The sequence below is a fragment of the Peromyscus leucopus genome, chromosome 4, assembly GCF_004664715.2.
Source record: "Peromyscus leucopus breed LL Stock chromosome 4, UCI_PerLeu_2.1, whole genome shotgun sequence".
In the NCBI taxonomy this organism is placed as follows: Eukaryota; Metazoa; Chordata; class Mammalia; order Rodentia; family Cricetidae; genus Peromyscus; species Peromyscus leucopus.
The window spans coordinates 144,643,346-144,670,209 of record NC_051066.1 but is presented as its reverse complement, the minus strand read 5'-3'; the positions used below and the strand labels follow the sequence as shown (position 1 = coordinate 144,670,209).

General features: G+C 49.4%; 1 protein-coding gene across 1 annotated transcript in view; it reads right to left on the bottom strand.

The window, feature by feature from the left end:
* Cdh4 (cadherin 4) overlaps window positions 1-26,864 on the bottom strand; it is a 485,154-nt gene that overhangs the window by 95,139 nt on the left and 363,151 nt on the right. The window contains exon 4 of the mRNA XM_028885363.2: window positions 14,438-14,608. Within this exon, the coding sequence (XP_028741196.1) occupies window positions 14,438-14,608 (171 nt within the window). The remainder of the gene's footprint in view (window positions 1-14,437; window positions 14,609-26,864) is intronic.

Sequence of the window (26,864 nt, the reverse complement as noted above, 5' to 3'; positions counted from 1 at the left end):
GTGTGGAAAGTGGTTGGGTGATGCTGAGCTGTGGGCCTGGCCGAGGGGAGGATGGAGCTGACAGGGAGGGTGCAGGTGCTTCTGGGAACTGGAGAGAATAGGAATATGGTAGCCCCTTGAATCCTCCTGGGGGATCTGGCTGGCTAGAGCCTTCACTCGGACCCGTCGCCTGACCTCAGACTTCTGAACTTCAGGAACGTCAGAGAGTGTGAGCAGGAAGCATGCAGAGAGTGAAGGGAAGCGAGGCAGGAGGTTGCCTCTGGAGCCTCCGAGACTTAAAGGGCCCACGTCTACTCTGCACACTGTGTAGGCAATCCAGGCTCACCGTGGCTGGAGGAGGCGACACTGCAAGGGTCCAGGAGGACCCAGACTCAGCGTCCACCCCCAGCCCAGTGTGCAGGCCCAGGCTCTACGTCCCTCGGGCAGCAAATGCTCTCGTGAGTCAGTCACTAGTCTCGTTGCTCTGACACAATCCCCGCAGCAAAGGAGGGGGGATTTACTTGGACTCATGGTTTCTCGGGGGACTTCAGTCCTTCACAGCAGGGAGAGCATGGTGGGACAGCCCCAACCACAGTCGTGGGTCAGGACACAGGAGAATGGCCCCAGAGGCGGGGGCTGCCGTGAGCTCCAAAGTTGCACCCTCCAGCAACCCACTAAGCCAGCAGGCTCCACCTCCTAAAGGTCCCACACTCCCAAACAATGCCACAAGCGAACAAGTGCTACAGTCGATTCCGCGGGAGACATCTTGGATTCCAGCCGTAATGTGGTACGTGTGGCCCTTTGACTCCTGAACCCACACAGGGCCACTCAGCTAGAGAGATGTCAGGTGGGCTTCCAGTTAAAGCTGTACATGAAGATCGTTCGGGGACTGGGGACGCAGCTCAGCTGACAGAGTGTCTGACTAGCCTGCACGATGCCCTGGGATCTGTCCCCAGCATTGCATAAACTGAGTATGGTGGCAAACACCCCCAATCCTAGAGCACTCTGGAGGTGGGGGCCAGGAGATCAGGGGTTAAGGGTCATCCTTGCTCCATAGTGAGGTGGAAGCCAGCCTTGGCTACATGACAACCTGCATTAAAAACAGCAATTGCTTCCCTGGAAAAAAACTCCGAAGTGTTACCCTTTACAGCCTCCAAGAAGGCCAGTCGACAAGAGTTTGATACCCAGAATCCACGTAGGAAGGAGATAACTGACTTTATAAAGTTGTCCTCTGACCTTCCCAGGTGCTGCAGCACCTGTGTGCATGGATGCATGTGCACACAGTAATAATAAAGTCTGAAAAGTGAAGCCTTCAAGGATTGAGACTGGAGGTTGTTGACTCGGCTGCACTCCTAACTGTCCGTGGAGTTAGGAGTCACTGTCTAGGGCCTGGGTAGGCTGCTCAGCTGGCAGCATTATTGCCATGCAAACAGGAGGACCAAAGTTCAATGTCCAGGACCCTTGTAAAAGTCTGGGCGTGACAGCAGATGCCTGTAACTTCAGTGCTGTGTGTGTGTTGGGGGCAGGGTGGAGACAGGAGCACCCCTGGGCCTCACTGACCAGCCATCCTAGCCAAATTCGTGAGCTCCTGGTTCAGTGGGAGACCCTGTCTCAAAAAATTATAGTAGAGAGTGAATGAAGGAGGTGCCTGTAGCTTACACTCACACATGCTCACATGTGCACACACATGAACATATACACACACGGACACATAAAGTCACCATCTATCCCATAAAACAAATGTAGCCTCTTTTTCTTTTCTTTCTGGAGTATGCACACACACACACACACATACACACACACACACACACACACACAGACACACAACACACACATACACACGCACACACACATCACCAACACTCCCAATTTCCAGCTGTTTAAATGTAAGTTCCTGATAGATGGAACAAGATAGTGTATTTAAGCTATTCAAATATTATCTGATTATTTAGAAACATTTATAGGGGCTAATTATAAGTAACAGTTGATCAGAAATGTAACAGCTATAAAATTAATCCTTAATAACTGCAGCTCTGACAAGTGGCTGATATTTATTTAACATATATTAAAAGCTTTTTAAATTTGCATTAAGAGAGCCTGGAGCTTAGTGAGCTCCCTGGGGACGTTGACTGCGATAAAGTAGCTATCACCCCTGGCCCTCTGCTGCGGAATGAGGCCAGGTCAGGAGAGGCTAATTTTTATTGACTGCAGCTTTGGAAAGAAGTATTGAGCAAGTTAATGAGAAAGAGAGAGGGAGAGAAGGTGAGATCCAGAGGGGCACATTGTAGACTAGCTGGACAGTCGCCAGTGTCCACGACTACAGAGGGCCACTGCCCACCCTGCCCTCCTCTTCCAAAGGCGGAGGAAGCAGGTTATCCACAGCCCAGTGAGGGGCCCGAGCAGGGAGGCATTTGTCCTGTGGCCTCCACGCTGTGCTGTGTGCCAGCATCTTCTTCCTCCCAAGGACCCCCCCACACTGCTCTGTGGGCTGTCACGTGGCTGTGGAATTGTGTGGAAGTAGCTGGCAAAGGAGCAGGTGGGTTTGCACAAGCCAAAGATTCATGCATGGCCAAATGAGCAGCCACTGTCTGAAGTGAGAGGTGTTGAGAACCCGTGGGACCAGAGGAGAGACGGAGGCACAGGAACAGTGTGGTTGATGCTTGACCTTCATTGTCAGCCTGGATTTGCAATCACCCGGGAGACACACTTCTGGGAGTGTCTCTGAGGGAATTTTCAGAGGGTTGATTGAGGAGGGGAGATCTACATTGACCATGGGTGGCGCCATTCCATGGGCTGGGGTCCCGGACTGAATGAGAATGAGAAGTGGGAGAAGTGCCAGCCTGCTGGGCTCTCTACCTCCTAACTGCGGATGCAACGCGACCGGCTCTTCACGCTCCTGCCGCCATGACTTGCCTGCCACGTACCCTCAGAGCTGCGAGCCAGAAGGAACTCTCCTGCCCTCCAGCTGCTGACTGTCTGGTGTTGGGTCACAACAATAAGAGATGATGCCACACGCCAAGCAGCGCAGGATGAATGTGCGGCAGGAACAGAGCCCATCCCCCACGAATGCTCCTCCCTTCCCTGTGGTCAGGGCACCCCAGACGCCTGACATGGAGGCACCAAGGCATGGCTCAGCCTGGATGAGATGGCCAACATGTACAGTACTGCCCCTAGGCTGCCGGCTTAGACTAAGGCTGCTCAACCTCTGATCCACAGGGTGAGACGCTGGGTAACCTCTATCCAGGGGCAGGTAGTGAGGACTGCTTTGTGATGGCTAATCACACTCATCCACTTGACTCCATGTGGATGCTGGGCACTCCTGTGAGGGATTTTCTTGATCACAGTATTTGAATGTGGGAAGACCCACCCCAAGCATGGGTGGCATCTCTGGTGGCAGCTCGGATAAAAGAACATGGAAGAAGGATGCTTGCCTGCTTGCCTGCTTGCCTTCCGTTCTCACTGGCAAGACTATCTATCCTCCTGCTGCAGAGCTTCCCCACCCCCCCCTCCGCTGACACAGGAACCTGTGTGGCCAGGCCTCCTCCTGACACTAGCCAGTAGAGAACAGCCTACATCCTCTGCCCCCACAGGACTTGCTGGGCTCCTTCTTGGCCACCTAGAGACAAGGTGGCTGATACCTGTCACCTCTGGTTGGGGATGTCTTTTGAAGTCACAGTCTGTGATCAGCAGCCCCTCGCCACTCAAAATGTGAAGGACGTTGTGATGCCTCTGAAGCAGGCTCCATCATGTGACCTGTGCAGGCCATGGCTAAGTGGTGATGTCCCGTGATGTTATGCAGTGATATCAGATGACCAATTCTCCTTCAAACCCTCCCAGAGTCTGAGACCTGAGACTCCTTGATAGAGAAGGAAGAGGCCTCAGAAGCCCTACTGTTCCAGGAGATCCACTCATATCTGAGGTCACCTGGATCTTATTCATTATCAAGCCCTGTAGAGACCCACTACTTTCCTTCCCTTGTCTGAGTGACCCACTCAGAGCAGCACAAACCCTGTGCCCAGCATCCTGACCACATCTGGCCTCTACCCTAGAGCTGCGCCGTGAGCTCTTAGGCTCTTCTGGCTCTGCTGCCAGCCATGGTGGAGCCCACTCGGGTAGATGCTTCCACCCTTGCCTAAACACACCCACCTGAGCCAGCAGCTCAGTAATGGCTTTAAATCGCTGACAGTAAATTGATGATGGAAATCTAAAATATTAATGTATTCTAATTGAATATTCTCCAATAAATTATCTGAGCACTTGCAGCGATTTGGTGTTACCGTCATTTCATAAGGAGCTTTCTGCTGTATCAATACAGCCACTAAGGCAGCCAGGAGAGGGAACATTTTCTGCTCAGACAAGGGACAGGCATACAAAGGCCACTCAGTCCATTCACATGACTGATTAAATCACAGAGCACAGGGCGGCTGAGGTGGGAGACTCTGCTTTCTTCGTGTCTCCGGGGCTTCAGCAAGGACAGAGGAACCTGGACACTGGAAATTACAGGGTTGCTTGTGGGGGATGTCCTGCCTGTCTGCTGGGGTGCTCTTTCAGAATTCCTGCCCCTCTTCACCATGAGGCGAGGAAAGGTCTCCTACCTGTAGCAGGGGACATGGTGTGAAAGGGGACACACTGTGAGAATATTAGTTTCCCCAGGGAGGTGTTTCCTTCAGGACTGAGCTGCATCCCTGGGGATTGCAATTTCAGCCATTCTTGCCGTGGGCCCCTCGTGCTGAGTGACAGCTACAGCTTGTGTTCAGCTCAATGGGAGGAAACCCAATACAAGCATGTTCCCGGCACTCTCGGGCTCACTATACATTCCTTCTCAGGGGTCCCGTCTGCAGGTTCTGTCTGGGGGAGAGATGCACCACACATTCCCATCAGATGTGTGGTTTTAGGTTCTGTCCTTGCTGCAAGCCTGACCTCCTCTAGAGCAGCGGTTCTCAGCCGTCCTAACACTGCCACCCTTTAGACCCCAACCATAGAACTATTTTTGTTGTCTCTTTGTAACTGTAATTTTGCTACTGAATTATAATGTAAATGTCTGATGTGTAGGACAACAAATATGTGACCCCTGTGGGGTCTCGACCCACAGGTTGAGAACCGCTGCTCTTGAGCCTCCTGCAGGGAGGAGGCTGTGTCTGGCCTTTGATGAGAGGCCACATGAACTCACTGCTCCCCAGGGCTGCCTTCCCTTTCAAAGGTCTCCAGTACATTCCTATGGGACACTGTCAGGTGAATTTTCTTAGTTTATCATCTGCAGGAGTGTTAGTGTGTCAGTTACTCTGTCTTTGTGATCAAATGCCTGACAACAGCAACATAGAGGAGGATCACGGTGTGAGAGGGACAGTCCATCACCACGGGGAAGGCACGGTGCTGGGAGTGGGGGCCGCTTGTGCACATCTTAGCGGCTAAGAAAGGGAATGTCGGTGTCCGATCTTTTTCTCCTCTTTGCTGAGGTCAGTATCCAGCTGCGGGTGGTTCTGCCCAGAGTCAGGGCAGGCCTTCCCTCCTCGGCTGGACCTCTCTGGAAACACCCTCACAGACAACCTCACTAGGGCCCTGGGTGTTCTTTAGTCTAATTAAGTTCATAGTGGAGGTTAACTATCCGAAGTCTATCCCTTGTCAACTGGACACACAAACATATCACTTTAAGCCACAACAGCTAGTGAGATACAGACCATTTGACCAGGACCCAGAGAACTCTTGAGGTGACCACCACCACGTTCTGCATCCTTACTTGACACTCTTCCTAGTGACTGTGGCTGACCACAGAGGTGGGCCTTATAACTACCTGGTCACCCCACACGTCCTCAGTGACATCTGCTGTGTCTGCAGTGTTGAGTCTGAGGGTGTCCCATCCTTTAGGAACCTAAGCTCTGCTGGATCCTGAGAACTGGGGCATCTCAGGGGACAGGGAGTGGCCAGCAGGGTGGTGTCCACTCAGTGGGACTCCCCCATGCTAAATGAAAGGTGGCTCTCAGCTTGTGGGTAACCAAAGAAATATGCTAGAGGCCACTTGACACCCGGTGTGGCCAGGGTTGGATGTGCTGGATCCTTAGTGACTTCAGAGATGAGTTTCCTGAGGAAGTGAAACTGGAAGGGGAATTGACGGAGGAGGAGTCAGAACAGACAGAAAGAAGAGGTTGTCGGTAGATTGACATTCAAGATGGCTGACTTCCTGCTCCTGCTTGTTCAAGACAAAGACTTGGTGGGCTTTTTCCTGCAGGAGGGAACTATTCAGTGGGGCTTTCAAACCTCTTATGGAGGGGTTCCCGGGGTGAGAACCAATCAGCTTCCCTTTCTTTGTCTAGATTATCCAATTCCCTGCTGTAGCTAAACAGCTTTGTAAAAGGGAACTCAACCCATCCCTAAACATATAAAGGTTTGTCTCTGCTAGACAAACTCAGATACCATCTTTGGATCCCTTCCATCTGGGGGTCTCTGTGTGCTTTGCTTGTGCTTGTATTATTTCTCTCCCTCCCTCCCTTCCCACTCTCCTTCCTTTCTCTTTTTCTCTGTCTCTCCCTGGCCCCCACCATGCCTTCCATGCTTTTTCTGCCTTAAAAAAATCCATCCATCCATCATCCATCCATCCATCTTCTTCTTCATCGTCTGTCTGTCTGTTTGTCTATCTATCTTTTGTTTGCTCATGTGAGTTTATGTGTATCATGTGCATGTAGGAGCCTGCAAAGGCCAGAAGAGGGCATCAGATCCCATGGGATTAGAGTTATAGATGATGGTGAGATCCTCCATGTGGGTACTGGGAACAGAATCTGAGACTTCTTTAAGAGCAGCTGGTGTTAACTGGAAAGCTGCCTTTCCAGTTCCCCTCCCCCTTTTGGCACGTGTGCATATGCACCCACACGTGTGCACATTAGATACATGAGAGCAGAGAAGAAACCACTCAGCTTCCTTCTGGTTAAGCTGCTTGTGGCTGTCATCATTGGATCGATGACCTCTGCAAACTTCCATCTCTGCTGCTTGTGAACTCCCTGCTGCAGACATTGCCTTTTTTACCTTCTGCCGAGTCCTTGCACAGAGTGATTTTGTGGCAGTTTCTTCCAGTCTCCTCTGCAGCTATTTCTGGGGCCCATTTTCCAGCAGGGGCCCCACAGACTGCTTTGCATGGCTTCTTGTCTTCTCAAATATCAGTTTCCAAAATTAAACGACTTGTCCCCAAGAACACTACTTTCCTTTTCCTTGTCTCCAGTCAGTTCGTGCTGCCATGTGGACAACCTCCCCAGTTAACAAATTCTGAATTTTTATTAGATTCGGCTGTGGAATAGACCTCTTCCTACAAGTCCTGTTTTATCCTCCCTGGATCTTGCCAGCAGTCAAACTTCATGAGCACGTTAGAGCAGTGCGCAGCTTTCAAAGCCTGTGCTGACATCCCGTTAGGCACCGTCAGCACCACTGGAGACGTGGAACCCAATCGGGAGGGACAGGCAGAAAGCTGACAGCTGGTGCTTCTGGATCACCACGGAAGGGAGAATTCTCTATTCTTCCCCTCACATCTCCAAAAAGGAAAAGGGATGCCCCATGCTGTCCAGGCCAGTACTGGGATTCTGGACTAGGGACTGTGCCCTATCCCATAGTTCCTCTGGGGACTTTCCAGGGTGGCTCAGAGGCTGTCAAGTGTTCCCTCCTTTGTGTTAGCCAGCCCCCTACTGCTGTATTGATAACTGATAACTAACCCTAAAGATGCAAGGTTTACTTTGGCTTCTGGTTTTGAAGGCTTCTGTCTGTGACCAATGTACTCTGTGACTTTGGGTCATGGTGGCACAAAGTGTGTGATGTTGGAGACTGTTTACTGTAGTGGGTAGCTGTTTGAGCCATGCCCTAAAGCACCACCCCTAGTGAGGTAACAGGGAGCTGTTACACCTGCCTATGACTTTGAGGTACATGCCCCTGGAGCATGGCCACTGGGGGACTCTTAAGACCTAGTGCTGTGGGATGTCTTTCTGCATGCTATAAATATATGTTGCTCTGATTGGTTGATAAATAAAGCTGCTCTGACCAATGGCAAGGCAGCTTAGAGGCAGGCAGGAAATTGAAAGAGAGAGACAGAAAAGAGAAAGGCAGAGTTGGGAGAGATGCCAGCCGCCACCAAAGAAGCTACATGCCAACAGAACACATGGCAAAATATAGATCTGGTAAGCCACGGAACACATGTCAAAATACAAATTAATAGCAATGGGTTAATTTAAGATATAAGAGCTAGCAAACAAGAGGCCTGCCCATAGACCATACAGTTTATAAATAATATAAGCCTCGGTGTTCTTATTTGTGTCTGAGCAGCTGCAGGACCATGGGTGAGAGAGATTTGTCTGGACCATGGGGGATTAGGCAGGACCAAAGAAACCTTCCGACTACATTTAGTGCTCACCATTGGGCATTGATCCACATAGATCTAAGAAAGCTTAAAGATTCTGAATGCACAGAGACAGAGCCACACTAGGCTTCCTAGTCTCACAGTCTCATGCCAGCAGCAGCGCAGACTCGTCTCCCGACATCTGCCTGAGATGGAGCTGACTGCCAGCTGCCATAAGCTGAGTAACATGGTGGATTCCCACAGCGGCACACAATGATGTCTCCAAGCCATGCAGTGCACTGCTTGGTAGATTTAGCTTTTGCTAGTACAGGCAAACAAACAAACAAACAAACAAACAAACAAACAAACAAGTAAAGAGGTTTCTGGTCAGCATGCTGCTTCTTGGAGACATAGACACACTGTTTCCTGGAATTGGTGGTAGGCATACTTCTGCAATATTGGGATGCTAAGGTGGGCGGAGTCAGCAGCCAAGACTGCCTTGTTGATCCTAGCCAAGCAGATTAACAGTTTAAAATCTCTCGTCGTCAGAGAAGGATTATAGATTCACAATAAGACAGATTCAGATGGAATAAAACTCTAAACAGTTTATAAAGTATGTAAAAATGTACATAGGCTTGGAAGAGAGAAAAAGGAATATATGCAGTTATATAAAGAAATAGTTTAAAAAATAAAGTATTTAAAGAGACAGTAAAAGTAATATAAAAATGAAGATGGAAATCACAGAGTCTGATTTATATTGTCTTTGGGATTTTTAACTGCAGAGAGACATTTGAATGTAAAGGCTGATGAGTTAAATATATATATATAAAATCTTGACTTTAGAATTTATGTCTAAGGATATGTTGCTTTGGAAAAGAGGTTATGCTTTTATTTCCACAGAAGATGAGAACCCAAAGATTGCTTCCAAGTTAATATGGTTTGTTCAGCCAAGACTCCCTGAAAGGTCTCCAGTGACACCATGGCCCAGATGATCCAACATCCAAAATCAGCTTCAAAGCAACTGGCTGAGACCATCCATCTTCACAGACTATAGCCAAGGTTTAACTATAATTCTTAATTTTTAGGATCCCCATAAGATTGCCAGCACCCCCAACCAGCAGGAATTAATATAAGAAGCTATGTCCAAATCACCAAAATATTGTTTATAAATGTTTATTTTTATTCAAAGGGGATTGATTATAAATGCAATCTCTTTCTAAAAAAAGAAAGGGGGATATAGATATGATAGGATAAAAGGGTAGATTATTGAATGTACTTTTAAAGAGCAACAACTTGTTTAAAATGTTTCACATTGCTATGGCTTTTAGTTTATTGATACAAATTTAAAGTTAATTTTGTTATACTGTATGTATATTTCTACTCTTGTTTAAGGTATTATGTTTGTGCACCTCACTTGAAATTGTAATGTATAATTAAGAAATACAGATTAATAGTTAGTCATCCATTATAATCATATTTATAGTCATGTTAGTTAAGTTTTTTAGGTATACATATATATTTCAATTAGTAGATAATCTTCAAATACTTAAGACCTGCAGAATATGGCACTTGGCTGAGTCTGCCAGGCTGGGCTGACTCCCCAGGGGAGAACTTGCCTTGGAGGAGGTAGGAGTTGGGGGTGGATTGAGGGCGAGGGCTGGGGGTGGGAGGAGGGAGGACGGGGGAATCCATGGCTGATATGTGAAATTAAGTTAATTATAAAATAAAAATACTATAAAAAACCTTAGACTTTCCTGGACAGTGAGACACATCTGCTCCTGGTAGCACTGATTTACTTCAAAGAGGAAGATGGTTGTCGAAGACACTCCATATGGAGTTTATCTTCTTCTTGACAAAAATAGCCATTTGGGTGAGAAACTGTTCTTGCCTGGACTTCTGATAATATGTCATATAAAATGGATATGCAGGACCCACAGGAAGGTGACCACTGAACTTTGCAAGGCAAAATTGTCCTTCAGGTTCCTGCTTTGAAGAGACTGCCAGACATTCTACAGGACATAGAGAAAAGAGACTGAGAGGCTCTAGGTCTGTAGGCTGAAGATGGATGCCCCAACTTTGCAGAGGAACTTGGGATGACTGTCCAGGCAGCCAGCTGTCTCTGTCATTCTAGATTTTTGGAAGTTGCTTATAATCTCTTCCTGTCTACTTATGTAATATTATCTTTCTGGAGTCTTTGATGTAGTTGATAACTAGGTAGTTATAGTTATAATTCTCCTTGGTTATGATAAAAAATTAATTAGATATAAAACTTTAGATTAACAAATATAGGATAGATAGAATATTTTCTTTAATTTGCCAAATATAAATAGACTAGATATTATAACTGCAATTCCTTCTTGATAACTGTTTTGTTATATGTAATTTTACTATGTTAAAGTTAAAACCTTCATTTTTGAAGACAGAAAAGGGCAAATGCTGTGGGATGTCTTTCTGTACTCTGTGAATATGTGTTGCTCTGATTGGTTGATAAATAAAGCTCTTTGGCCAATGGTGAGGCAGAATAAGGTTAGGTGGTACATTCCAACTGGAAAGACAGGAAGAAGAAAGACAGAGGGGAGAGAGACGCCAGCACCACCAGGAGAAGCAAGATGTGAAAATATTGGTAAACCATGGCCGTGTGGCAACTTATAGATTAATAGAAATGGGTCAAGTCATAAGAGCTAGCTAGCAAGAAGCCTGCCATAGGCCATGCAATTAGTTATCAATATAAGCCTTTGAATGATTATTTTATAAGTGACTATGGGACCTTGGGGCTGGGCAAGACCAGAGAAACCATCCAGCTACAACCTAGAATGCACATACACTCTCTCTTCACTACCTTGTGGTTTTGGATGCTGGTACACTCCAGTGCAGAACTCACCAGAGATCAACCGTGTTGGATCATGTCTCATCCTTCCAGGATCCTGCAATAGATTCCTTTATTCTGTCTTGTGAGTTAACCCCAAAATAAATTCCTTTTCTCATTAAGCAGGCTCCGTGGATTGCTACCAATATAATCCCATTAGTTCACTCACAGCCCAGTGTGGTATGGAGGATGCCAGTGTCACCTGTGACACTGTGCCCTTCAAAGGCCACCTCTTGAATATGTCCCCTGCCCTCCATCTCTTAAAGGGCCCACCACCTCTCAACAGAGCCAAACTTGGAACCCAGGCACATACACATGGCTTCTGAGGACACGTTGTTATAAACCAAACATCCTCCACCTGAGAATAGAAGATGGCTGGGACTTATGGGTAATGTCTCCCCAAGGCCATTGCCACTCTTCCTGCACACTGAGCTAAGACTATGGGCTAGCTCCAAAGGGTGGAACCGGTGAGATCGTCACACTTTGCCATAAGCCTCCAAGGCTCAGCAGCCCAGTTAATGGGAGTCACGCTCCACCACGGCTCCACATGCTTTGTCATGGACCTGTGTGGCTCAGCCCACATTTCACATGGACCGGTGTGATTTAGCTCATACTGTGCACATGCATGGCTTCTAGCTCCACAGTCTCATCAGGCTTTTGTGGCTGCAGAAGTGATCTGTCCCCTATGTGGTAGAGTGGGTACTTTTGAAGAGACACTCTTCCTTCCAAGGAAAACGCCTGCAATTAACTGGGGTTTGGGAAGAACATTCTGCCTCTTCTTCCACCCACGTTTTCATTTAACATATTTTATCAGAATGAAATGCCTTAATGAGCACGGAACTAGCTAATCCCAGCTGAACCTCTGAGTGTGCCAGCTCTGCTGCCCGCCCATCAAGCTGCATTCACGCTCTGATGTGGGCTTTTGGAGCATTGCCCTGGAACACCGACAGGAAACTCATGGGCTTCCTGCAGATAAAGCACCGTAGAGTCGTTGTCTGCACCCTGTGAGAGTCAGGAACAGAAAATGAGAGTCTGATGCGGTGTGGTTGCGTAAATGGACTGACCTGTGTGAGAGTGCATGGATGCATGTAGTAGACTGGTGTGCATACACATGTGTACAAAGTGGGTGGTGTGTGTATGTCTACATATATATGTAGGAAGTAGGATGGCTATTATGAATTAGGTTTCTGTATGTGCGCATGTGTGTATATGTGAAGTGGGTTGCTATGTGTTCATGTGTGTATGCAGGTGCTGTGTGTACAGCCAAACCATGGTTCCTTTATTCTCCTCACAGGTTAGGAACTCAGCTTCCAAGTCTCGCCAGCTGGCACTGCCCAGCTGGCAGCTTCTGCTGCATGCCGCTGCTTCTAGCCACACTTCCCTATGTCTGTGTGACCAGGAGAGGAAATGCCCTATGGGAAATCCACACACATGCAGCACTTTCAGACATTCTGTGAGCTCAGCCCTAATGTCATGCCTTGAGAAGAAAGGTCTCCAGCTGTTAGTGGACCCAGGTCTCTGCTGGTTGGAGAAAGTGGCCATTCCCTCAGCTCCAACCGTGGTTGGCCATCCCTGACCGACACATCCGTGTGGGTCTCAAGCATTCCAAGTGTCTTTTCCTCTAGGCCCAGCAGAGGACAGCGGATTCCCCAGGGTGATAGGTAGCATTTCTGGGGCATGGCTCTGCCCATAAGGACATCTATAGTCTTGTTAGGTTTTCCCTGTCAGTCTACAGATAGGCGTGAAGGACAAAGACCAAGGACTTAGGGATGCTGCAGGGTGCTGAGACTTCCTCACTCCCTGTTCCTGAGCAAATCTGGATGTGAACAGACAAGTCCTCAGCTCCTCTGTCACTCACTCCTCACTCACTCACTCACTCACTCACTCACTCCTCACTCCTCACTCACTCCTCACTCACTCACTCCTCACTCACTCACTCCTCACTCACTCACTCACTCACTCACTCACTCACTGCCCATGAGAATGACCGAGAGCAGACCTTCCTGAAGGCTGGGGATGACTGATTGGGAGTTGTCAATCTAGGTTCTGCTTGCTACTTATTTTCAAGAATTTGGTTTGATGGGCACACAGCTACATCCACTGTTCATATGCTGCCTGGGGCCCGCTCAGTTCACACCTGTGTCCTAGAGAGCCTTTGAGACTTGTACACTGGCCCATCTCAGAAAAGTGAGCCAGCTCTGAGGAAGAGAAGACTGGGCTGGGTGGCTCAGGCCCCTCCCTCTTCCCATTTTTATCTTCCTTTGCACCCGATGATGCTCAGGAAGGTCTGCTGTGCCCTGGTGCATCTCTCAGATACACTGCTGTTCCCATGGAGGCCCAGGGCGAATGTTTTGGGCTGTTTTCTGTGTTGACAGCCACCATGTTCATAGTCACCTTCCATGTGACAGTGTTGAGGCATGGCTGGATGAAACTCCTTTCAGAACAAATTGATTTATATTAAAAATGAAAGACTCAGAGAAAACCTTTCAGTAAATGACAACACAGTGGTCACCAGACGCAGCCACCACTGGGAAGGGCTGAGGCTTGCACACAGAATGAGGACCACAGGGCTGCCATCAGCATGACCTTAGGAGTCGAGGTCCCACAATGGGGTCCCCCCTCCAACAGCCCTCTCCAGGCTCTGACTCACAGGCTGTTCCACGAAGCCTCACACCAGCCTGTGCTGAGAGTGTACACAGGGGCAGGGGACATTGCCACCGATTTCCCTGGGTGCTGCATGCACCAATGCCAGGGTTTCTACTATAAATCCCTTGCCACTCTTGGATATACTAGGAAACCCCGTGGGGCTGACAGCAGTGACAAAGAGCTGGGGGGCTCTGATGATATCTGCACACTAAACACACAACTCCGGTCTACATGGAAAGGGACAGGCAGCAGAGCAGGCCTGAGAACAGATGCCCCTTTCTGTGTACTCCGGGCTCCCGAGACTCTTGCAATGCCCCAGCGCTGGCATTTCTTAGGACCTTTCCATGGTCATGTCCCTGCAGCTCATCATATGACCATCGTCACAGATGTGTAAGTGCCCCACAGGGGAAAACACAGTCAGGTCACAGACAGGACAAGGAGCTGCAAATAATCCTGAAGAGGAGTCGCTGCAACCTGAGAGGTCTGTTCACCCGGACGAGGTGCATCCTCGCAGAGTGGCTTTGGCTCCACATTTTGCCACATTTTCTCTGCTGGATAGTGTTTCCCACACCCCAGAACCTGCTCTGGTTCTGGAGCGTCCAGACCAGCCTTAAGAACAGCCAGGGCCCACTTACCCTGACGAGCTGCTGGGGGAAGGGCCCACGGGAGTTCTCGGGCACGTTGATGGGCGGGATGACCCAGTCACGCTTCTGCCTCCTCAGCCCGCTGGGGCTCTGACGCTGGGGCCAGGGCCGCAGTGTGTCCTTCGGGGGCTGAGAGGGGTCCAGGGCCACTGTCTTTCCTTTCTGAGGGAGAAGAGTGAGGTTGGGTTAGGCTTTTATACAGAGGCAGCTGTTAGGAGCATCTGTGCTCACCCATATATCTACTGATATGGAAAAGTGGGGGATGAAGGGTAAAAGGCAAAGGTCTTGTCCTTTGTTGTGGAGTTAGAAGTAGAAACCACAAAAAAGGAGTCCGTATAGCTCCTTAATGGACTATAGCTAAGGGTATTTTTATTTTTAAATTCATCTGGTGCTGGGGTGGAACCCACAGCTTTGTGCTAAGCAACAGGATTCAAAAGAAATTTCACAGAGGGTTGCTAGCCCCTATATAAAGAGCTTTTGTAAATCAATAACTTCTTTCCATAACAAGAAACATGCAGAGATAGGTCATACCACAATAAGTGCTAAACATCCATAAACATGTAGACATCGTCTATGAATCAAAAACGCAAATTAAATTAATACATCCTTCCACCTGTCAAACTGACAAGATAAAGCAGAGTTCATCCCCAACATGGATCAAGACATCTGTTTCTGGTGGGGGATGACTGAGGCTGTGTGTTTTGTGTAACAGACTGAGCATTGAGTGGGTTAAGAGACCAGTGATGTGCTCCCTGTCACGACTCACTAGCATGGTGGAGTCCCCTTTTGCTGAGCTCCAGGCATGGGTGAAGTCATGGACAGCCTGAGCAGTTCCTCTATGGATTATCGATCCCATGGACAGACAGATAGTCTCAGAGCCAGTCCTGTGGATAGACAGCCTCCTCTGTGGATTAGCATCCCCATGGACAGACAGCCTGAGCATCCACTCTGTGGACAGACATCTTTTTTTTTTTCAAGACAGGGTTTCTCTGTGTAGTTTTGGTGCCTATCCTGGATCTTGCTCTGTAGACCAGGCTGGTCTTGAACTCACAGAGATCCGCCTTGGGCTGCCTCCCAGGTGCTGGGATTAAAGGCGTGTGCCACCGCCGCCCGGCTTGTGGACGGACATCTGTACGTGTTGCAGTCCCGGCTGGTTTGGAACTCAGTTGCACTCACAGCCATGCCCCCCCTCAGTCCCCCAAGTGCCAGCTCTCACTTCTGGAGCCTCAAATCCTGTGGACTGGCATCCCCGTTGCCTGTGTTTAGCTGGGGTGTGCAGTGGGTTGGAGGAACTATATATTCCCATGAAAGACAGAATCTGAGGCTTGTCTCCCTGCTCCTGGGTTGTCTTTTAAACCTGCTGGGAGCCAGAGAGGACAGGGTTTGCATTTCAGGCTGGCCCCACACCTGTAGCTGTACACTAAGGAGCTTGTTAGAAACCTCCATTCCTCAGTTCTAGGCCTGGCCAGCTCCAGGGTGGGCTGGATGTCTCTGTCTATTGAGTCCTTGAGTGAAAGGACATCATTGGCTTTCAGACACACATGTTCATGGCAGGATTCACAAGTCCCAGATGCCAGGCTCACCTGTTCCAAGTACCATTAGGCATGAACCCAGGCCTTGTGCATGCTAAGCAAGTGCTTTAACCCTGACCTGACCTCTGTCCTCCTCCTTTCCTTTCTTCCTTTTCTGCTTCCTCCTCCTCTTCCTCTTCTTATTTCAAGAGAGGAACTCACTCTATAGCTCAGTCAGGTTTTGGACTTGTGACCTTCATGCCTCTGTTCCTGAAGCAGCTGGAACCATAACCCTGTGGCCACCGGACCTGCTAGACTGTCCTCACTCAGAGCACATCTACTGAAGTGACGGCACTGGGCAGCCTCTGGCAGGGAATGCCGCTTGTCCTCGGTGCTCCAAGCATGTGGTGAGGCAGAGCCCACCAGGCAGTCTCACAGAGTGGTGTCTCCTCCATAGTAGTTACTGCTGCTGACGCCGCTAACTGTAGACTGGAAGGAAACTCCAGAGCCTCTCACACACCCGTTTTAAAAACCCGGCTTTATCTTCATTTGCTTAGGAAGTGCTCGCACGGCGTTAATTTCCCCAGTGTTGTTTAAATAAATTGCACATATTTGCTACTGTCTTAAAGCTGTGAGACAAATGTAATAACAAAATCTGGTGAAAGTCAATGCCAGACCTGCGCAGGCTTCTGCCTGGAAGGAGTACCCACCGCTCTGGAAGGAAACCGTCGAAGGCAATTAGCGGCCAGCCTGGTGGGAAAGGCACGTTCTCCCAGACATATGAGCATCCGGGCCCTTCCGGAATGTGGATGTAGAAATATGCTTGTTCTGGATGACGCTTCCACTTCCCCAGCACATGTTCCGTAACCGTGGACACCTGCCGATCTCTTCTGCTTCTGTGTGATGGTGACTGGTCATGGGTAAGGGGAGGTCTGAGCTTCATCGTTGTTGCTAAGCATTGCAGAGCACATCACACCTGTGTGACACTCTGCATGTGCATGCACACCAGGCACACGTACACAGGCAGGCGTGTGTGTGTGGACACATGCCTGGACTCCTCTGCAGGCTGCTCCTTGCCTGGTTTCTGCATCTCAGCATCTTGAGTGTCTTGTCCTGGATGTGCTCGCTAATGTTTTCCTCCTCACACTCTTGCTCCTTCTCAGCCGGCCTCAACTTTCTGCCGAACTGAAGCCTTGCATGCGCCCAGTGTGGCTGCAGTCTGCCATCAGACACACAACTTCAAGAAGAAAGCCTCACCATGTCCTTGTGGGTACTCGGTCCCACTGTGGACCTTAGGGTAGCTGGAAGGTGAGGGGTGATGATGAGGAGAAATCCGGCCTGCAGCACCCGAGAAACCTGGGCCTGCTTTCCCCAGAGCAGTTCTCAACCTATGGGTGGTGACCCCTACAGGGGGTCACATATCAGCTGTCCTACATGCCAGATATTTACATTATGATTCATAACAGTGGGAAAGTTATGGTTATGAAATGGGAATTAAATAATTTTGTGGTTGGGGGTCACCACAACATGAGGAACTGTGTTAAAGGGTCACAGCATTAGAAAGGTTGAGAACCACTGCCCTAAAGTCTTGTAGCTAGCCCTGCCCCACCTCTCTCTGTCTGTGAGCAGTTTACTGCAATTGAGACCTCCCCCTCTCTCTTGGTCCCAGCTTCTAAGACCCACTTGCCCTGTAGCCTTGCTTCCTGGCTTTGCGCTGATGAGGCATGGATTGTGTAGGAACCAGGCAGCCTAGGACCACATGTCTCCAAGGCACCAGCTATTCAGGCAGAGTCTCTCAGCCCTCTCCTCCCCCTTCCCCCCTCTTCTCTCTTTCCTTGAGCTAGGATCTCATGCAGCTCAGGCTGGCCTTGAACCTGTGACCCTCCAGCCTTCTGCCTCCGAAGTGCTAGGATCACAGGTGCTTCACCACCACACTTGTCTGTCTGTCTGTCTTTCTGGAGATTAACCTCAGGTCTTCACACTCACAAGGAAATGCTTTGACAGCTAAGCCAGATGTCCTTCCTGGACGTAGCCTTTTAAAGACAAATGGCATCCTGAGCTCTCATGAGCTGGGTAATGGCAGGATCCACTGGTGGAATGTGCATCCCTGTTCTGCATAGTGTGTGTGTGTGTGTGTGCAAATTCGTGACTGTGTGTGTGTTTTATCCTGGGAGGGGCTGGGATGGGGGTCTGGCAGTCCTTCCATATCAACTGGTCTTGGGTCCCTCTCGGTAGGCTTAATGGATCCATCTCAAATATGGGCACCTTCCCTTCCCTCTCCCTCTGGGGACCTTGGCGAAATGCTCCAGCTTGAGGACATATAAGTTGTCATTTCAGGGAAGAGGTGAGAAGTGAATTAAAAAGGTAAGAGGGAGGCAAACAATGGAGGCCCGAGGATTTCCCCGGGATGGTGGAGGCTCCAGTTCTCTGGCACTGTATTCGGAGATGCAAGGCCTGGCTGCAGCAACAGTCGCCCCGCATCCCTGTCCCTGAGCCCCGGCTCGGTCCCGCCCAGGCCCTACTCTGTTTGAAAGAAGAGTTGTTCTCTGAGCAGGACCATGAGGGTAATTGACCGAGGCTTATTGGAGAGGTCCCCAGAGCTGCTCTGTATTAGCCAGAAGCTGGGTCACTTCCCAGAAGGCTCTACTCACAAGTGGCAGATGAATAATTCAACATTGATCTGGGGCAGGTTTTAAATAATCACTTTTTTTTTGAGACAGGGTCTGAAGCCTTGGCTGGCCTGGAGCTTGCTACATAAACCCATCTGGTCTCACACTCACAGAGATCTGCTTGCTTCTGTCTCCCAAGTACTGGGATTAAAGGTCTGTGCTGCCACACCCTGCTCATCATATTTTATTTTAAAGCTAATCCAGTGTCACAGTTAGAATATAAAGCAGAAAATGATGTTTTCTCATGGTTCCTTGCTGTCCAGTCTGCCCATCTTCTGTGAGGAATCAAGCAGGAGCCTGGGTTTTAAAGTCAGTGAAATGTACAACACTCAGGGGAGGCCACACAGGGAGGTGTGAGTGACACAGTGCACCTGGGATGGGAAACTCTGGAACACCTGTCCCAGGTGTATATGGGTCTGTTCTCATCATCTTGGTTTGCAGTGGGAGAGATCTGGTTTGCAGTGGGAGATATCTGGTTTGCAGTGGGAGATATCTGGTTTGCAGTGGGAGAGATCTGGTTTGCAGTGGGAGATATCTGGTTTGCAGTGGGAGATATCTGGTTTGCAGTGGGAGAGATCTGGTTTGCAGTGGGAGAGATCTGGTTTGCAGTGGGAAGATCTGGTTTGCAGTGGAAGAGACCTGGCTTGCAGTGGGAGATATCTGTTTTGCAGTGGGAGAGATCTGGTTTGCAATAGAGAGATCTGGTTTGCAGTGGGCGGGAATTGGTTTACAAGTAGATGTTGATCACTATTTTCTAAATTTCCTTGTAATGGCGGTGCAGAGAGCTGGCAGACCCCATTCCAGGCCTCTGGGCTTGGCATAGCAGGTTCCCTGCAGCTGGTGTGCGTCTCCCATGGAGGGATGCTCCCAGTGCAGACTCTTAACTGAGTGTGTACAGCACAGCACTATGGACAGCTGTACAAATGGCTGTGTGGGCACAGCAACACTGAGAAGACCTAGAAAATAGATGTTCCCAGATGGAACAACCTCATCCACCCTCACAGCCATGGAAGGAATGGGCAGTCGACAATGGGTTTAATGCGGGTTCCTGGATGCTTGTGCAAAATTCCCTGAGGGATAGAATTTCTCACTGTTGCCCAGAAAAGGTGTCACATTTTAGAGCAAGGGAAATACAAGATTGCTTCAGGTTCCCAGAGGTCAGCTCTGCAATACTGAGCTGTTGGATGACCTGACCTTGGAGATGGATGACCCATCACAACCATGATGCTCTCCCAGCTCCCCAGTAACTGGGTCTGGGTGAACATGCTGGATGTCTCTTTAACACCTTAAATTCCTTCCAATTTTGAGAAAAGGGCATACACCTGAGTTCAATAAAAGCAGCTTATAGAAGCTGTCACATCAGCTTCCAAAGGACACACAACAGGGCCCTGGGACACAGCCTCTTAAGTCAAGGTGTCACATTGCCAACCTCACCTCGTGAGATGCAATCATCAGCTTTTGTTACCCATGGGACTGTTGGGGAAAGTTGCTGGTTGGCAGCACAGCCCTGTGAAACCCCTAATGCTGACAGGTGGTTTCCCTAAGGTGCCCTAAGTTCTAATTTGCATAAACAGATAGTGAGAGCTAACTGGGCACAGAATAAAGGGAGTGTGTGGGGCCAAAGATGGAGTGGGGGTATTGTTGTGGCCCCATTTTCTTCTAGGTCTTCTGGCCAGGAAATTCCATCAGGAAAGAAATAGTAAATACTGGTGATGGTGACACATGGGGGATCTGCCTTCTTGCCTACCTACGCTCAGGTAAGCCCTACCACCCCCAGCCAAGGCTCCCCTCTAGCAATGGCAAAGGCAGAGGAGGAAGTGTGTGACGCAGGCCTACCGTCTCAGCCACTTGCTAGGCTGGGGCAGGAGGCCTGGAAGTTCAGTGGCCTCCTGAGCTATTAGTGAATTCATGTCACAAAGGAAAAAGTGTAAAAAGAGGACTTGGATGTAGCTCTGTGGTAGAGTGCTTTCCTAGCACACACAAGGTCCTGGATTTCATCCACATTACAAAAGTAATAAAATAAGAGAGAGCAGAGGTGGAGAGCATCTGCAGACAGAGCTGTGATGAGCATGATTGATGGCAGAGACCTGAGGTCACAGAGAATTTCTTCTGTGAAACGACCTTGGGCACTCACAGTCATAGCCATGGAAAGGGTGTCTAAGGGGCCAACACAATGGTTCATTTGGTAAAGCACTTGCTACATAACCTTAGAGAGCTGAGATGGATCCCCAGGACCCACGTAAAGATGGAAGAAGAGAATTCATTCCACAAAGTTGTCCTGTGACCTCCACGTGCACACAGTGGCATACATACACCAACACACACACATGCACACACAAAATACAAATACTAGGCAAAGTTATAATAATTAAAAAAAAACACCATTCATCTAACCTGACAGTTGTGTTTGGCTTCCACAGCTGCAGAGTGGCAGAGGGAGCACCCAGGAACTCCATGGCCTCATCTTATAGCCTCTGCTAAATGGTGGCTGAGGACCGGGCACAGGCAACCCCTAGGTGTGTGTGGAAGGGTGGGGCTAGTTATGTGGACTTCCTATGGCCAGAAGAGCATGGGTTTTTCTACCGCCAGACCCGGCCCTTCAGTATAGGACCCTCTGCTCAGAAGAGCAAAGTGGCAAAGATTTTACATGCATCAGGCTGTATGTGGGAGGGGAAGGATTCTAGCTGTGGCCCCAGGCAGATGGTATTCCCAGCAGGGAAGGTTCTGGGATCTTCAAAGCCCTCCCTCCCTCCTTCCCTGGCCTCTTCCAGCATCCAGCAGTCATCAGCTGCTCAGCTAGCATCTCCATCCTCTCACCCAGCAGCTAGCTGGGCTCCCAACACCTATGGCTCTGTATGCAGCTGGGCACCCACAGTGTTGTTGGGATCGTAACCCAATAGCTTGGCTCCCTCCAAATCACAAGTAAATATGGAGCCACTCTGGGCCACACAAGTATATTATGTCTTAAAGTCTAGCATTCCAAGGTTGTTAACTGGGTATGGATCTATGGTCAAAATGAAGCACTATTTCTGCAAAATGAGTGAAGTAGATCCACACTGGAATAGGGGAAGACGAGATATTATGGTCCCCAAGTAAATCTATCTCTCGGTGGCTGTCTTCCATTTCTCTGTCTTGTGTCTCTGATTTTTGTGGCTTCCCCAGAACTCTAGATTCAACTTGTTTCAATTCTATAAGGACAGTGACGTGGGTTTCCCACCATTGCCAAGCCTGGCCTTGCTTTTAACTGAGAGTAGTTAGATGATTGGGCCTCTCCTCTCCTCTTTCCTTCCCCTCCCCCTTTACTCCCTTCCCTTCTTCTTCTAGAGGAGCATTGAGCTCTGTACAGCTCATTCCTTTGCTATTCCTTTTCAGTGCGACTCTGGAAAGGGTCCATTTTGCTTGTCGGCAAGCATACACATTTAAAATATTTAGCTAGGCTTCCATCTGCAGCCTTCTAGCTGGTTTCCATAGTATCCAAGGAACAGCTAAGGCAGAATAAAATGGCATTTAACAAACACAAAATAAAACAACAGAAAGATAGCCGCACTCACAAACAGAGCACGGAGCTATTATACACACACTGAATTCGCTCTGAAAAGGGCCCAGGTGTGCAATGAATGCTGTCCTTGCCCCAGAAGTCGGATGTTACTTAGTTCTGATCTTTCACAAAACTGAGAGATGCTGAAATTCCACTGAGATGATGTGCACAGGAAGGCTTTCTGAACAAGGCAGGGTGATTGTTTTGTTATCACCTCTATCTGCAAGGACAGTTTGGGCTCAGACCTGGGTGAGCTACCTACTGTGCGCAGGGTATTGATTGGGGCAGCTTTTAATTTACTCAGGACCATAATGTAGAGTGGTGGAATCTGGTGCTGTCTCAGGGCTGGAGGCCTGGAATTGGAGCTCATGTGTCCCTAAGTTGAAGCTCTCAGTCCCACCACCCTGGGCACTGCAGACAGTGTGGGCCATGAGTCCCACCACCCTGGGCACTGCAGACAGTGTGGGCCATGAGTCCCACCACCCTGGGCACTGCAGACAGTGTGGGCCATGAGTCCCACCACCCTGGGCACTGCAGACAGTGTGGGCCGTGAGTCCCACCACCCTGGGCACTGCAGACAGTGTGGGCCGTGAGTCCCACCACCCTGGGCACTGCAGACAGTGTGGGCCGTGAGTCCCACTACCCTGGGGATTTCAGATAGTGTGGGCTGCAATCCCACCACTCAGGCACTGTGAAGACTGCTGGCAGTGTCCCTGACCTACACCCAAGTAACACCAGTCACACCTCCCATCACAACATCCAGAATGGTTCCAGACATCATCAAATGCCCTGGGTGAGAACAATGTACTCTAGAGAGTTAAGAGAATGATGCATGGTTAGAAACACCATAAACAAAATTGCCCTTTAGTTCTCAGAACAAAAGAAAAAAACCTCTACAGACCCACATTCACTGTAAGAAAATAATTAGATTCAGTCAGGAAAACTCATCACTCCGTCCTGGAGTTGTTCATGGGACCAAATTCCATCCGCCCTGCTTTTCCCTCCATGACTCTGCAGGTCTCGGGTGGAGTGTAGAGAAGGAGCCATGGGCAGCTTTCCTCAGAGGCACCACACAGAGCCCAGCTGTGTGTCCACCCCCTGGTGCCACATGTCCTGACACATGGCTCTGCACCCAGACCTGTGGGTTTTAGGGTCACAGATGGCCTGTCCTGGTTGGGAATCTTTTTGTCATGACTACTTCCTCGTCACTTCCAAAGAATCTTCCAGGGACACACAGCATTTTTCCTTGGAATCAATTCCCGGGTGGACAACTTGGAGAGAAATGTGCATGTATGGTCTGAGATACACTGACATTGTTTTCACTCACACACCAGAAAGGAGCGGCCTGAGGCACGGCCTGTAATTCTTGCTTCTCTGGAGGCTGAGGCAGGGATGTTCACCTTTCTCCCCTGGATGCTCTTCCTAGGTTCTCTGAGGTCACATCCATGTACACACACACACACACACACACACACACACACACACACACACACACACACACACACGCCTCTAATGAGAAACCGTGAGCAACAGTGTGAGAGACAATGGCCACTGTGTGGGCCTTGACCTCCTCTGTGGGCATCCCCTAGGCCTGTCTCCCTTTGCTGGCCATCGTTGGGCGGGATGCTTAGGTCACTCTGCCCAGCAGGGTCCACAGTTCAGACTCAGGGGCCATCACTACGCATCATGGTGTCTTCAGAGTGACTGGATGGGTGTTATCATCCTCACTTTATAGACAGGCCGAAACTGTTGTGGGCCGGGCAAGGAGCAGGATGGCTGCATCTTGGCAGACTCTTGATGCTGTCACCTTGCTCCCAGGTCTACGGCAATTGCAGAAACTGACATGATGACAGTGACGTGATTGGCAAGTGGCAGAAGAATGCACCATTGACCCTGTAGTCAGCTGGCCCTGGTGCCTATGAAGTCCTCATACCTCTTGTCATGCCTGTCATTCACTATGAAGCAAAGGATTATAACACTGTTCAATTCTGAGACTATCACCCAAGTTTGAACTTCAGTGGTTTGTGACTCACACTGACCTGGAGATAGCTCCACAGTCAGTGCTGGGACTGATGGTTGTCACAGTGCAGTGGCTGGGAGGAGCTGAGGACACACATTCAAGTGCATCTCCTGCAGCCCTCACAGTATAGTGACCCTCTATCATGGGTCACATGGGGCTATGACACTGATGGATCTTAGTGGGGCCTGGTGCTCTTGGGCTGTGGTTCTACCCATGTCCATCTCCCATAAGGCTTTTTAGCAACACTGGCCGACATTCACAGACATGTGAACCAGTGACCACATGTATCTCTCAGTCCCCAGGCATTGAGCCCAGACCTGTGGAGTAGTGGTGCATGATGTGGTCTGAGCTCACAGGACCATGGAGATCTCTACTCTTCAGGAAGACACCAAGGACAGTGACAGAGTTCTCACAGCTTGCCAGAACTCACAGAGGGTGGAGCCTACAAGGGCCACAGCCTCTTCTTAGGACACTGATCAGCCAGAAGGACTACAAGGACTTTGTGTTGATGACCTCTGGGAACAGCTGGAACTAATTCTTAACAAGAACTCCTCTTTCCATTTTTTCACAGGTAACATGGGAGCCTCAGTGGCAGAAACAAGATTGAAACTATCAACCATGACAATGGGAGGTGAGGGGACAGGAAGTGGGTGATGGACCCTGTGGATGTGGCAGTGAACTACAAAATGGGAGGGTAATGGACCAGGAAGAAAGAGAGTACTGGACCTGAGGGATGGGATGATGGACCTAGGGATGGGAAGATGGACCTGAGGGATGGGATGATGGACCTGAGGGATGGGATGATGGACCTAGGGATGGGATGGTGGACCTGAGGGATGGGATGGTGGACCTGAGGGATGGGATGATGGACCTAGGGATGGGAAGATGGACCTGAGGGATGGGATGATGGACCTGAGGGATGGGATGATGGACCTAGGGATGGGATGGTGGACCTGAGGGATGGGATGATGGACCTGAGGGATGGGATGATGGACTTGAGGGATGGGATGATGGACCTGAGGGATGGGATGGTGGACCTGAGGGATGGGATGGTGGACCTGAGGGATGGGATGGTGGACCTGAGGGATGGGATGATGGACCTGAGGGATGGGATGATGGACCTGAGGGATGGGATGATGGACCTAGGGATGGGATGATGGACCTAGGGATGGGATGATGGGCCTGGCGAGGACTCAGGGGTGGGATCCTAAATCAACAAAGGTTTATTCTTTCCCAGTGGGAGGCCAGAGCCCAAGATCAAAGTGCTGGCTGAGGCTGAGAGGTTGACTCCCTGCCTACCTGGCATGCTGACGGTCCTTGGCAATCCTGGGGGTGTAGAGACACACTCTATCCTTGTTTTCACTTCCTGACAAAGTTCTCCCTGTGTGTCTGTGTCTAAAACTCCCCTTTTACAGCGTCACCCCTCTTACAGGGATCTAACCCATTGTAAAATCCATCTTCAAATGGGATCACCTTCTACGGCACTAGAGGCCGAGACACAACTGATCCCTTGTAGCTGGAGCCCGCGGTAGCTGGCAGCTGCCTGTGAGCGGATCCTTCAAAAGTGCTGAGGTGCTGGAAGGCCCAATATTAGTTTCATAAACAACAGTGTCTTTTTGGCAAACTGTACCCATGGGCCCCATCGCCACATTCAAGCTCTGTACCAGCCGGGCAGATGACGACGGCGAGGGAAGCTTCATCTTCAGTATTTACCGCGAGGCCGCGACGCTCGGATTCCTCAGGGGCACCTCATCGCTCCTCTGGGAAATATGTGACCTCATTTGCATTTCCTAATTGAATTGCTATCGGCTTTCCTGCAAGACTGCACAAAAGGACGTTCTTCCAGATTTGAGCAGCGCTCGCTCCGCACATGGAAAGGCGGCCTTTAATAGCTGCTGGGGGTTGGGGGAGGAGAGAAGTTGCCAAATTTTTATGGTTCATCTCACTGTGAAGTTGTCGGTTTTACCCAGAGCCATGGAGAGTCGCTAAAATAATGAATGGGGAGGCGCTGGACGCGGGAGAGAAATGGAATGAACAGAACCGAGAAATTAGGGGATCCCCGGCGACAGCCCTTGAGGGATTTACTCCAAGGTCCCTTTCCACGAGCGCTTCCCAGAGCGTGATCATTCCGTGCACGCTGCTTTACAGGCAGCCGTTCTCCTCTCCAGAACCTTCTATGACAGGACGCTTGCTTGGGGTGCATCTCCATGTGAGTTCACTTCCTTTAAGCCCTGCTAGGAAGCCCTCGGCATGTGTATTTTTAAGTGTGTATGTGTGCTTGTGCGTTGCATATGCATGTATGCCTGTGTGCAAGTGTAATGTATATGTGAGCATGCATGTAGTGTGTCCATGTGTTGTGTACTTGTGTGCAATGCATGTATGTGTAGTATGTATGTAGCATATGTGTGCATGTAGTGTGTATGTAGTCTATGTGTGCAAATGTGTAGTGTATATGTAGTATATATGTATAGTATATGTGTGTGATGTATGTGTTCTAGGTGTGCATTTTTGTTCTGTTGGATGTGCAATGTGTGTGTAGTGTATGTTTGTGAAGTTTATATGTGTAGTGTATGTGCCTGTGTATTTCTGTGTAGTGTGTGTATCTGTGGGCTATAGTGTGAGTGGGTACATCTGCGTGTGTGTGTGTGTGTGTGTGTGTGTGTGTAACATATGTGTGTGC